At 37.8% G+C, this 14644-nt stretch overlaps 1 protein-coding gene across 1 annotated transcript in view; it reads right to left on the bottom strand.

Annotated features, from left to right (window-relative positions):
• Window positions 1-14644, bottom strand: part of LONP2 (lon peptidase 2, peroxisomal) — an 84171-nt gene that overhangs the window by 51772 nt on the left and 17755 nt on the right. Inside the window, exons 7-8 of the mRNA XM_067550562.1 lie at window positions 11557-11815; window positions 1200-1341 (exon numbers count right to left, since the gene is read on the bottom strand). Coding sequence (XP_067406663.1) covers window positions 1200-1341; window positions 11557-11815 — 401 coding nt within the window. The remainder of the gene's footprint in view (window positions 1-1199; window positions 1342-11556; window positions 11816-14644) is intronic.

The raw sequence follows: 14644 nt of genomic DNA, 5'->3' as shown, positions 1-14644 counted from the left end.
TGTGTTTTGCTATATGATTTTTTTCAACAAATGTTTGGGTAATTAAAATCCCCCATTACTACCAGGTCTTGTGTTTTGGATATTTCTGTTATTTGTTCTAGAAATGCCTCATCTACCTCCTTTTCCCGATTTAGTGGTCTGTAATAGACCCCTTTCATGCCATTACCCCTATTTTTTACCCCTTTTACCCAGAAACTTTAAACTGGTCTGCCTCTCACCTCCTTCTGACTTCAGAACAAGTGTATATATTCTTGATGTACAATGTAACACCACCTCCTTTTTTATCCTGTCCGTCCTTCCTGGATAAGCTTTACCCTTCTATACCAACATTCCAGTCATGAGACTTATCTCACCAAGTCGCTGTGATACCAATTAAATAATAATTTAGCTGCTGGACTAATACTTATGGTTCTTCCTGCTTACCCCCCATTGATGAGGCGTAATCCATTACTGTTAGTTAAGCACTGAGCTCACTGGATTAACAAATAAGTGCGAAGTGTTTGTATCTAATTCACTATAAAAATACCAATTTAAAATATAACAATGATAGTGTAAGTACACATGTTACCCTCCCTGTACTAAATCATGTACTTGATTATAGTATTAGCTTATACCACTGAAAGCTTAAAAATCAAATAAAAAGGACTAAATTCCAGGGAAAACCTCAAAAAAAAAATCCAACTATACCTAGATTTAATTACCAATCATATTTTTCACATATGCTGGCTGGCTCATGGGTTTCTTCACATCTGCTTATAATGTTGTATCAATAAAAATCTATTTGATTAAAGACTTATGTCATCTAGTGTAAGAATATTCTCAACAGAACCAATTTTGCTACAATTAAAAAAAACTTCGTATTAAAGTTTAAAACACTATGTTGAGCATATGTAAAAAGCCATTTTGAAATCAGCAAAATTAAAAAATTAAACAAAAGATAACTGTTCTTAAAAATATCTTAGAAAATGTCCTACTAGTAGGATTTGCACCGTGTATGAGAAATTGCAAAAAGTCCAATTATCAAGATCATGGACTAGCAGTACACAAAACCATTACCTCAGCCTGTCTTTCACTCACTGTACCTTCCTCAAACTGACATTCTTCCTGAAAATGATATTCAAACTCTGCTAGTCGGAAATGAAACAATCTTTGGAATTTACAGTATGTGACAGTGAGAATAAGATGATTCCATATCTCACCTCAAGCAAAGCAGCTGCAGGATCTCCCTGAAGGCTCTTCCCCAGTTTGTCAACCTCATCTAATAGGAACACTGGATTGTTAACCCCAACAGTTTTCAAGCCATTGATTATTCGACCAGGCATGCTGCCAACATAGGTGCGCCTGCGTGAAACAAGTGGGGGAAAAAAATCAGAAGCAGAAGACATCAGGCATGAAAACAACAAAACTAAAATCCAAAGTAACAAATCTGGAAACAAGCAGCCTTATAGTAATACTTGTGTAAAAACCCGTCTCTCTTCCTCTGTAACCAGTGGACAAGAAGTTCTCATGTTTCCATTGTTGAATACACAACGTAATAAATGTAACAGATTAAAGGATGATATTCCAATCCCAATGTTTTACTGAAATATTTGCTCCACGCAGAGTTAAGCATGTCTAAAATCCATACATTGCATGATCACTTCACATGGTTGTAAGCAGGATTTGGGGATTTTTCCCAAACCTTTGGGCCAACTAGAAACATATTTTTTTTAACTCTGCATCATTTTTATAGTTTTAACAACAGTGGTACTGGTATCCTAACAAAAATCAGAATTTGTGACATACAGTATTAATAAATTAGGACATAATTCAACATATGCCAGATTCCATTAAGCCTCCTGTAGGTAGCCATAAAGAGAGATTTTTAACTCAATAACTTTTTAAAAAACATTATAGTTTATTTTATCATATTTGAACAAAAGAGCCAAATTAAATTAGCAAAACATGCATGGAATGAAAATATCTGTCCACATTTATTTACATAATTTGGTATGCTTACATGAAAGACATCTTAAATTTACAGCCTGAATTTAACAAGTCCACGGATATCAATTTTCCCTTTACATCTGTAACAGCTTTCCTTGGAGAAAATTAGTCTGCCTATAATTCTGTACTATAAAGTGCCATTGCTACTGGTGGAGCATTATCCAATTTTATTATTGCATTCATTTGACAGACTCAAGACTCACAATACTGACAAGTAATGCTAGTTTTGCAAGAGGTTAATAAATACTATACAAAGGCAGATCTGTATGGGGATATTAGCAAGACTAAATATAATATGACAGGAGGAATAACATCTTAACATGATAATCATGGATCTGAATTTCTTTTACTAAAATTTTTCAACATTTCAGAATCTAAATTGCTTCCAAGTTTCAATATTAAAAAATTAATGACTGGTACAATTAACTACTAACAACAAAATCTTGAACATTTAACATTTTTGACCTACTCATTTCTACCACATAATATGACTATAATTTCCTCTGCTGTGGGAAAGCATAAACCGAAGCTTCATGAGGATTCCTTCTTGTATTGTTGTTCTTCCCCCCTTCAGTAACAAAGTGGTCCATCCAAATTCAAGTTTAAGAAAAGTAGCAGCTTTATCAATATCATCCAAACTCTAGAGTTTAATCCAAAAAACAGAACAAAAAATGGGTGCCTTTATAAGAACAAAAAGAGGGCCCAACTGTCCTCACCACAAGCCTAGACAGTCAGCTGATGACAGCTTCTTCTAAAGACCTCTACTGTAGAAAAACAAATGCTTCCTCATATGGGTCTTGTTAGGTTACGCTAACACACTTCAATGTGGACTTTCAACTTGATTTAGTCCACACTAGTATCAGAAGCTCGCTAGCAATAAATGTGTTTAAACACAGCTACTGCTAGAGGGATTTTAACAGATTCCCTCATCAATGCACAAAGAAAATTATGCTAGTTAGTACATAAGAACAACCATACTGGGACAGACTAGCCCAGTGATCCATCCTGTTGGCCATTCCCAGCCTCTAGCAAAGAGCAATCCCTGCTTAACTTTGCTAATATCCATTGATGGAGCTAGTTCTTTGTTGAATCCTATTATAGTCCTGGGGTAGTAAATTATAGTATACGGTACAGCATTTATGTCAACAGTACATACAATGTAATTTTCAGACAAAAGAAAAAAGATCCTTGTTCATGCTGGTCAAGGAAACCCTGCTAAAAACAAATGATTTTTAAAAAAAGACTGTAGCTTGTGTGGAATTTATTCCAGTATGGGCAAGATCTTAAGGCTCTTGATACAAAATTACACAAAGTAAAACTTTGCATCCTTAACTATAAACATGTAGATATTGACTTTACTTGTGGAATGAGAATTAAACAATATAAAAATGGTTTAAGGAAACAAAGAGCTGGCATCCTGTGAAATAAAATCAGATAGTTTCTCTCAAGAACTGCCTAAAAATATTTTGGAATTAGAAGCAGTACCCTATGCCAAAATACTATACAATGAAATTTAGTTACCTAATCTAAATCTCATTTTTATTTGGACTCCATTCATTTTAGATTTTACATTGTACATATGCATTATAAAAATTGTTGCCAGCTGCATATCTTTAATACCCAGGCACACAGATAAAGTACACTGAATTAGTGGGGTCTAACTTCATAACAAGTATTAACTTAAAAGTGTATTTGTGATTAAAAAATAAAATCAGAATTTTTGCATGTTCCATAAGATAGATGACTATGTTTTGTGGAACAAAATGGTAGCAAAAACCTGGTTACTTGCTTTGCCACATATGCTCCCAAGATTATCAAGGAACTCCTTTTGAGGGCAGATGATACAAATATTTCCACATCTCACTTTGCTCATATGAGTAGTCCCATTGAAATCAATGTAATAAAGATACTTACACATACGAGTGTTTGCAGAATCATGCCTTTACCCTATGCCAGCTGCTCTGCATCTTTCAAAAGGGTACACTGCCAAAACAGTCCGCTTTCAGATTTCTTCTAAAACGTGCAATACAAATACCCAATTTTCCTACCACTCAGTACTTTTATGATGATGTAACTATTGAATTCAATTAAGTTCTTCCTGATTGAAACTGGTGGGAGGGGAAAATCAGGCCTGATAACAGCATATTAGACAAATGTAACTTTTTCCTGCTAATTAGATACACTCGCTCTCTATTAGACTATGGGAACAGAACATATCCTCATTTTAAAATGCACTTATAGATCCAGTTCCTTTGGGTGATTTCCTGTCAGTGCAATGAAATAACTTATACTTTATGCTACAAAAGTTCTGAAATTCATAGATTTCTTTATTGTTACATTTGTTTAAAAATATTTAACACTGAGTAACTTATTAGGTCATGCAGAATGGTGGCTTGATTCCCCTATATTTGTTCCCAATCTGGCTCACTACTTATTCTTTTCTACAGCAGCAATAACTGCCTCTAAATTTACAAGAATACTGGTATTATTCAAAACAAAGCAGCATTTTGTCCCTAGAGGTTTTCTGCATACTGTTCTGAAGAGAACAAAAGATTAAAATGCTATTATTCACAGGATTTCTTCCATTAATGTGTGTAGTTCAATGAAAAATTTAACTGATACAAACAGAATCGATGAAGCCCAAGTATTGCAAGTGAATAAGATTTAAGAGGTTATAAAATGGGAAACATAGCCAGGTCAGATTTAATAAACTGGCAGATAAAGGTGTATTTTGATTCTTTTTTGATGTTAGTAGCAGACTATTTTGAAAGATTTTAAAATATTTAATAAGACAGAATTGCTTGCAAATTTGTTTCAGTATTTCATTTATTTTGGCTCGGAGAGATGTCATGTTATTGCAGAACAAAAAATAATTTAGCAGTATTTTGCCAAAGATGCTTATCTCAATGATAAATTATTGACATTATACAATTTAAAGTGGTAATTACAATAGAAGTTTTTTCTTGTATAACACATGTATACTCTGTACATGACTCCAAATATATCTACCGAGTTAAAGCACATTTGTTCTTATTTGAAACATATGTACTAATAATAAACCTAATTTAACATTTCGGAAGGTTTATTTTCAACCCGATTTCCTAACTGAAAATGCTTTCAAAGTTTTCTTAAGAGCTATGGTATAAAACCTTAGATTACAACATCCCATAGTTTACAATAAAACTGCAATAACTAAGTTAAATACATCATTAAGAACTGAATGGAGAAGATGCTTAATTCAGTATTTGGATAAAAATATAAGATGGCTAACTATAGAAAATGCATAAATGAAAGACATTGGAGGGTTAACAAGAACACTTGATTTAAATATATTTACAAAATTTTAGCATGCTTACAAAAATGTAAAACCTGATCTTGGTTTCAATGCTTATGAATCTTTTACTCCAGTTTTCAGGAACAGAAGAAAATTGTTCCAATACCCAAATAATGAAATTGTGAGGTGATGCAATAGAGGTTAGACCTGTGTTTCTCAGCCTTATTGACACCAGGGACCAGCTTGCTGCTTTCCTAAACCGTGTCAGGGAGATCTCAGGGACTGGAGCCAGTCCACGGACTGGTCACTGAGAAACTCTGGGTTACACTACGTGCATGCAATGGACAATTATAATGAGAAATAATGACCTTGGTGCTGATCTCATTTACACTAGTGTAAATGAAGAGAGAATCAGGACTGTTAATTGTTTTTCGTTTTAAGGAAAAAAAAAATATAAACCAAGAATAAAAAGCCACATAGCCACAGTACAAGATAAAAATTAATGTTTAAATAACTTGGGAAAAAACCTAACAATTTTTTTTTAATTTTCTACTGTTTCTTCAATTCTCTTTTTAATAAAGAAGTTTGCATCAAATGTAAAGCAACAAACTTTTACATATGCAGTAGATGAGTTGTGAAAGCCAAGGACAGCTGGAGGATGTCTGATAAAGCAGTTCTGTTTTTGTACTGCAATGTTGACTTCATTTTGAGAATGCAGAACAGTAGTGACTACTCATAGCCTAATGAAAAAAAGGATTCACATGAACTCCAGCTGCAAGCATGTGATCAGTGGTTAAACTTGTAAAAGCTGGGCGTTTCCAGATTACCATATTTGTACATCGCATGAAACTGAACACCCATCTAAACACCACCCCATGACACAACGCTGCAATCTAATGCAGCTACTTTTTTCCTGTTGAATCAATCATTCAGTATACACTTTCCTCCCACATAGAAGATCAGTGGCAAAATATAGTGACTGCTATTTTTGGTAGCCCTTGCTTGTAAACAAAACACAGCCAAATGGTGTTAAATCAAATCAATTTAAAAGCTTTTATTCACTAGGAGCAGGAGAGGTAACAAGCACTAACAGTACCCCTACATATCACTGCAGTGTTAATGGCAAGTCTTCTTTAATAGTATGGAGAGGAGCCATTAAGTGGAATCAAGGCCTCATTCCTAAGGAATGACTCACAGACATGTAATCTTCGGGAACCTTGTGTCTTTTTGCACAGGCATCACCATTTACCCTATCCACTGTATATTCCAAAGAAAAGCAGCTAATAGTCTCCTACTCTCCGACCACCCCTTCATCTTTTTTCTCCCCTCTTCTTTACCGCCTGTAATTTCTGTCTGATGTTATTCATTACATAAGACGAGAATGGTGTTTTTATGCTAACTAAAGCATCTTTGAGACAGTTTGCAGGCAAAAGTTATATGGTACAACTTTATTGTGCGTGTTTCCAATCTTTTAATTGGATCCTTATGGATTCAGCCCTTCACTAGCACACAGACCTACTGAAGGCACCACATAGGGGCAGGGATTCACCTGTGAAGATTCAATTGTGGAATCAGGGCTTAATTACATAAAATAATTTATAAGAACAAATTGCGAATGCAGAAAAACAAATTTTTAATAAAGGCAAACCCTACACTGAAACACAAAAAACCTATAGTAAAACTCAATAAAGGCAGGGAAAATTAAAAGGCAAAATTACAAACATTTCAGTCTTAATTCATTCTGTTGTGAATAAACATTCCATCACATACTGGTCCTAACATTACACACACAAAATCCTGCAGGAATAGTCAGAAGAGTTAAACAGGGAGGAATAATCTGGCTATTGACTAAGTGAGCAGAACTCACATTGATTTTAATTGGCATAGAAGGATATATTTGGTCATTAAGCTATGTATTCCTTTGTTCACAGAAGAATTAACTGAATCTCTTGCTATACCTTAAAGATACCTTGTTCTTTCCCGATGCCATATTCTGGTAGCCAGAAAGTTCTCAATCAGTTTATTTTTGACAGACAACTTTATTTAAAAACATGCATTTCTAGAGAATAATGTTTTAACAAAGTCCTTACAAAAATACTGATAACCTAAAACATTTTAGCTTAAAATTGTGTTACATGCCATTATTGTACAACACTAGTATTTATGTTTTTAAATGGATAAGATGGGGAGTCTAAAATAAAACAGGTAAAACTATTAAGAACTATTGGTAACTGAAGAAAGTTACTAATGACTTGACTTTAGATAACCGTTCAGGCAAAGCATTTACCTGGAAACCTAGCAGAAAAGCATTAGATGAAATTAGATGCATTAGCATCTATGGGTGCTTCTTTAAGAAGTGTTTGACACCCTCTAGTGGTTCCAGTTTGAATAGCAACACATTACACATTGATTTAAATTGTGTATGTATCATGCAAAGTTTTAACATTCATATCACTAGAAACACCTGAATTATTAAATGCAAACTACTGTTTAGCATTAAAGTCCATGACCCCATAATACAGAAAGCTTTGTACTGATATAAGTGGACAAGTTTTCTCTATCTTCCATCAATGCCTAAGAGATTTTACAATATGGACAGATGCTAAAAGGTCAGATTTTACCAAACTGTTACAGAAAACACACTCATGTCTGTTGCAACCTAAAAAGCTGCAATTTTGTGTATAAAACATCCACAGCTCCCACTTTTCACTGACTGCTGGATCTACATGTGGATCCTTCTCCAAGGGAAGGTTTAAAAGAGCCCCTCTAAAGCCAGAAACTCAAATACGATCAAATAGGAACTCTTGGCAGCACATACATAATTGTTACTTGCCCATTAATAACTGCTGTGGAGACTTATACATTTCCTATTTAATGTTCTACTTCAATGATATACTGAACAGAGTAGTTGTGTTCATCTTTAAAGATTATGCAAATGATGTCAACAACCAGTATAAGTGTCAGACCATTTAACTGACACACTTTCTAAAAAGAAATAGAACTCAGCTTGCAATTGCTGCATAAACAGTAGAGAAAACAGCCATGGGGAAAGAAGTTGCAGTACAAGTCGCCTTCAGCAGAAAGTTATCTGCAAATTAAAACATACACAAAATACTGCCTTTTAAAATATTCTCTTCTGAATTTCCAGAAGCTGCATAGTTTCACCAGGAAATACCATTCCAGTATGTTTTTTCACATTTCATCAGAAACAAGGAAAGGACTAAAATAATGAAAACAGGCCATGCGTCTAAACAAAAGAAAAAATTAAATATCATCAAAAGTTAAGAAGAAAGATGGAAAGGATTCTTGCTCCTCCCAAAAAAGTGTGAAAAATCAGTTCTTTTGGATATGTCAAGCTCAAACGTGCCACTGAATAAAACTTTGGCTTTTGAAAAAGAAGAGTAAAACATCGATGAATAGGAAGATACTGCCAACAAGAAATTTTCAATGCCATCACCATCACTGCAACATAGCTGCAAAGGCATCAACTTCATTGGACAATGTGCATGCCTTTTTATGTTTGTGTAAGAAATGGTTCTTTACCGTAACTGTGGTTCTTCAAGATATGATGAAGACAAGTATTCCACTTAGATGTGTACGCACCTAGTGTGCCGGAGACTTTTGCCTAGCAGTACCTGTAAAGTGGTGGTGCTCATGCCTTGTGGCTATGGCCCCTCCCCTGGCTATAAGAGGCAACACTCTCCCAACTCCTTCCAGTTGCTTCGCACCAAAAGCCCTTGAGAAGAGACTCTGATGCAGAGGGGACAGAGGGTGGGTCGTGGAATACATGTCTGCATCACATCTCAAGAACCACAGATACAGTAAGTTAACCATTTCTTCTTCTTCGAGTAGATGCAGATGTATATTCCACTAAGACGACTTGTGAGCATTACCCCCAATCTGGAGATGCGGCTCGGAGTCTACTGAAATAAAGATTGCAGGATCATCCTTCCAAGGCCTGCATCTGCTTTGGAAGATGCAGCAATAGCATAGTGGTCCATAAACGTATTGTGGCAAGGGAGGCCCGTTCTGCCCCTCTGCAGGTCCTGTGCTCTTTTCGGCTACACTGGTGGTATGGCTGGGTGAGAGCAGGGGGGGGTTGGTGGACCCGCCTCTACCCTGGGCCCTGACCCAGGGACCCTGTGAGGAGTAGCCTCAAACCGCTTAGTTCATGAGGGCTACCACCTTCCCTGGGTCGCCTGCCCTTGGCCTCACTGCTCACAGTATGCTCCCTGGAACCAGGGTGAGGGTTTTCCCTCCTTCCAAACCATGGGTCTCTCTGTCCCTGTGATCCTCTCCCTGTTTGGGTGAGGTCACCCCACCTTTACTCCTTTGTTCAGTCGTCTGAGCAACCAGGTCCTCCTTCAGGCCTCTGTGCCTATGACCTTTTGCCCTGCCCGAACGGGCTTCTCCTTAATTCCAGTACCTTTGATGTTGTGGTAGCAACAGTAATCACTCTAAGCTCTGTAGCAGCTCAGATCCACTCCACTCCACTCCACTCCTCCTCTCAACTCCCTTCCAGCTGTCCTTATCTGCCTGACAGGGAGGCTTTTAACTGCTGGGGCAAGCTCCTCAATTGGCCTCAGCAGGCCTAACTGACTTGGAGTAACCCCAGCTGAATCACCCAGGGAACAAGGATCTGTTGATCCTGGGGCTAATATATATCCCCTCCAATACTCTCCTATAGCCATCAGGTCTGGCCCTGTCACAGTATGTATGGACGACGACATAGCCGCCCTGCAAATACACAATATGGAAAGAAAGTGGTATGAGAGGCTAAGCCGACAGAGCAAGGAAGTCTGAGAACCAGCACTGTCTCTGCCATGCTGGAGCAATGAGGATGAGCTTGGCCCAATCTGCCTTGAGCTTGAGGATGACCTGCAAAATGATATGAATTGGGAGAAAGTGTACAGAAAAGTCAAATGCCTGCTGCAGTGGAAGGCATCGGAGAGGGAGCCCGGACTGAGGTTCCCCCCACAGCACAATAGACGACACTTTGTTTCCCTCATTGCAAACAGGTTGATCACTGGGATGTCCCACATGGCGAAGGCAATCCAGAGAACACTTTCCTCCTGTGCCACTTGAGTCTTCTTTTTCAATGATTTACAAATCAAACAGCACTCTTTACGGTGGGCTGCGTCAAGACAAAGCAAGCACCACCTATGGTGGTCACTGTTGGGTATCATCCCTTCACATGAAGGACCCTTAAACCCTGGTGAGAGAATCAATGGGTAACACTAAGTATTAACTAACATTATTCTAATTACTAACACTAACCACATACAATAAACTAGACTAAGACGAAATTCAAGGCTGTGAGACTACAACCACACAGCTCCAACTCCAGCCACAGGTGGTGAGAAGGGCTGAGAGGGATCAGAGCAGTGCCGCCTCCTATAGCCGGGGAGGGGACGAAGCCATGAGGCACAAGTGCCACCCCTCTATGGGTACCACTAAGCAAAAGTCTCCGCCATGCTGGGTGCACACACACCTAAGTGGAACATACATCTGTATCTACTTGAAGAACAAAAATCTTAATGCAGTTAATCACATGGTGTTCATTTGGTGTTTTGTTTAATAAAATCTTTGTGGTCTTTTTAGTGGGGCAAATCAGAGCCACTCTATTAAATTGTTTTGACTGTGCATGAGTTTGTCTACTACAATTCAGTTCCAGCATGCACAGAAGTTGGAGATGAGAGAGGACTGAACATAACAATCAAACAGTATTATGTCCCCTCCACACATTCCCCTTCTTTTCCCTTTTAATTCCTTCTTACATTGGTACCGGAAGACCGCTCCCACAAACTACCACTTTTTCAAGAAAGCATTCTGGTATAGCAGGGTAACTCTCTGATAGATTAAGGACTTACCTTTGTTGATAATCTGATCTACCACTAATTTTGTATTTAGGAACACTCCTGAGCCATTATCCCTGGATATCATTTTATCAGTTGTCTTTTTTTCATATTGTTTCTGACAAACGTTGCTCGCTAACAACCACAAACTCCTAGACTCTGTCCACTGTTCTTAAATTTTGAAAGACTTCCAGATTTAGCCATGATGTTACATGCCATATGAGCCCTAATAATAAAGGACAACAGGATCAGGTATGGATAAGCCCAGTCAGCCTTAATACTGAAGTCCTAAATTATTATTTAATTTCCATCCAATTGAGTGGAAATCACAACTACGTTAAACCCTCTCAATAAAAACATTAGTGAGATAATGAAGGGAAATCACCACCAGGAGATAACATTGGGAAAAAATTTACAAGCATGAAACACGAATAAAATTACCTGTGGCCTCGAATGTCAGACTGATCACATACTCCTCCTAAGGCTATCCTATGGAACTCTCGGCCCAGGGTCTTTGCAACAGATCTTCCCACGCTAGTTTTACCAACTCCAGGAGGGCCCACAAAACAAAGGATGGGCCCCTTTAGGTTGTTTTTAAGTTGTCTGACAGCTAAATACTCCAAAACTCGTTTCTTCAACTTCTCCATGGCATAATGGTCATTGTCCAGAAGAATTCTGGCTGCACGAATATCCAGACAATCTGCCAAGCATCAAAATAAGGAGATCAGCATAATTTTTCATTAAATATTAAAGCACTGTTTCTAAAATCCTACTGATAAATTTACTATTGTAAATACTATTGTATTGTAAATGGCCACATTTCAGACTGTTTTCTGAGAGCAGCAAAATTACAGTTTTTCCCCATCTTGAAGAAATAAGATTAACCAAAAACAGTGTTAAAATCAATACAATCTCCTTTCCTTTCCTGTAAAGAATGTGTTAAAAGGAAGCTAGACAGATCCTGGTACTGGAATATGGAGCTTTCAGCTCTTGGTCATGGATTCAAAATCTGACCCAGCTTAGAAGCAACCATTATATGAAGTCAGTTTGTTGACCTATATGAAATGAGTTGGTCTCAGTTCAACTGTAATGAATTGGTTATCACACAACAAAAATCATTACTACAGTCTTGTTGGCAATCTCAATAGAAAGGTCAGGGGCAGTGCCTCCCAAACAGATTATTCTGGATGGTCTCAAAAGATTCACAATCCAGGGAAATAAAGAAAAATATATAGGAATTCTTTCAGCACATACCAACAATCTAGACTCAGATGTCAGTGCACACAGCTTTTGAAAATACCTCCAGTCAAAACTCTAGCAGTTAGAGCTTTGGAAAAAAGCCTTACTTATTTTACCTGAAATGTCAAATTGTTATTCAGGGGCACAACATGTGCACTGGCAAGTACATTACCCTCAATGGTAAGTATGACTCAAGTAACTGTGAATCTAAACTATGCATATATACACCATCTGTTCTCTCTCTCTGAGGCAGGTGCAAATGCTGGTTTATAAATTTACTCAATTCCAGCAACATTTTGAACACGCAGTGAAACTCTAAAACTAACAAAAGCACATCCTGATCTTGCTTCAAGTAGAGTCAATGACAGAATCCCTCAATCAAAGCAATCGAGACAGAGAGCCAGAGTAATGACTGATCTTTAAATTAGGTATCATTTACATAATCTTGTATCTACACCCAAGTTCTACTCAGTCACATGCAATTCAAGCAATTTTACCTCCTCAATTACTTTCAATAAAAAGAAAAAACCACAAGAATCAAAGGGCCTGATTGTGCTTTTACTTATGCCAACATAAACCAAGAGTAATTTCAATTAAGATAATGGAATTTCAGCGGTGTAGAACCAGAGGGAAGACTCAGGCCCTAAAAATCTGTTTGCAATTGCTCAGTGTGACAGATACTGATTGCAGCGGCAATATCTTTGGGGGAACACACTGTATTAAATGTCTGTATCACTGTGGGCTGGGAACTGTACAAATGATTGTGTTCTACTCCATGCTGGAGGGTTACCACAGCTCCTTCATGAACTAAAACAGTGGGGAGCGATTAAGGTGAATCACTCATATTGTAAACACCTCCAGAGAAGTACCACTCTCTGGGGAGGTTCACATATTCTGGTTCAAACTGGGTTTCAGTGTGGGGAGACAAAGAAAGGGATTTTGGCATAAAAAGATTCTGTTTAAACAGACTCTTGGTCTTTTTTCTGATCTAGCAACTGGGCAGGTCTTTTGCTCAAGGAGGGGCCGCAACCTCTGCAGAAAGGTTGGAAAGACTTTGGCCTACCAGGGTCCCATAAGAATGAAGGGAGACCACTGGAAAGCTTTTAGGGTGCATTTAAGTTGATTTTTTTGGTAATGCTTTTACTTTCAGAATAAATGTGCTTACTTAGGAAGAGCTGTGTGGTAACTTGTAACTGCTGGCAATACACTGTTCATAGCCCTCAGAAAAAGCAAAGTACAGATGCGGGCCATCAGACAGAATAACTTGCTGGTGATGTCACAGTGTAAGGCAGGTAGCTGTGCAGCCATAAAACCTTCTGGTCAGAAGGGACGGCAGTGGGACAAGTGTCCCTACACAGAGACAGGTGATAACAGGAGACCTCAGACATGACTGGGAACTGCTGGAATGAACCAAGGATGTGAGGCGGTGGGCGTGGAAGATGCAAGTGCAGTTACCTTGAAACTGACACTCAGAAACAAATAAAGATGGAAAAAAACAGGAGGGACTATTCCAGAAGTGACAAGTAAATGTCAAAGATATATTAAGCACTTACTTTCTCCTACACATAGGCCTGGATCTATGACATCCTTATCCATATCTAACTTTCTTCATGTAAAGAGATTTGGACCAAATCCAGGATTTTGCTTTGAGCCCACTTCTACTGTCTACCTCCAGTGACCTTGTGCTGTAACCTATTAAACTCTCTTGAGCAGAGCAGGATTCAGTAAGTTGGATAGGATGCCTCCAATTATTACCAACTTGTTTTAGGAAATGTTAGTGATTTAACAATCAATACTCTTCCCAAAGCCAGTTCTGAGCAAATGGCCCACACTGCTAAAGGCTAAAATGGTGTGTTACAGCTGCCATCTTTTAAGAGAGACAAATTAGAGAACCTGACCAGTTGTCTTAATTAAATTCCACTTTATGTAAGCACTGAGATTTTACTCCAGTGTCCTGTCCAAATTCCAGGGCTCCATTTGAATGGTTACATATCCCATACCTATTTCACAGTAATGTGTTAACATTTATAAAGCGCTGAGTTTCTTGGATGAAAGCTGTCACAAGTATTATTAGTGGCATGAAAAGCAAAGAGGCAGCAAGACAGGAGAAAAAGCCAGAGAGACTATCTTCTGACAAAGTGCACAGTTACTCAAAAAGTGTTTTGTCTTGGACAAATAAATAACGTCAGTCCTGAGATACTGTACGCCACACCTATTACCTTATGATGAAAAATATTTTACATTTAAAATGTACACAAATTCTCAATAAGAACCACATGACATTTTCTTA

This window comes from Emydura macquarii, unplaced genomic scaffold (genome assembly GCF_026122565.2).
Source record: "Emydura macquarii macquarii isolate MOO-44397 ecotype Brisbane River unplaced genomic scaffold, CSIRO-AGI_Emac_v2 contig_295, whole genome shotgun sequence".
In the NCBI taxonomy this organism is placed as follows: Eukaryota; Metazoa; Chordata; order Testudines; family Chelidae; genus Emydura; species Emydura macquarii.
This window is presented reverse-complemented; position numbering and strand designations above follow the sequence as displayed.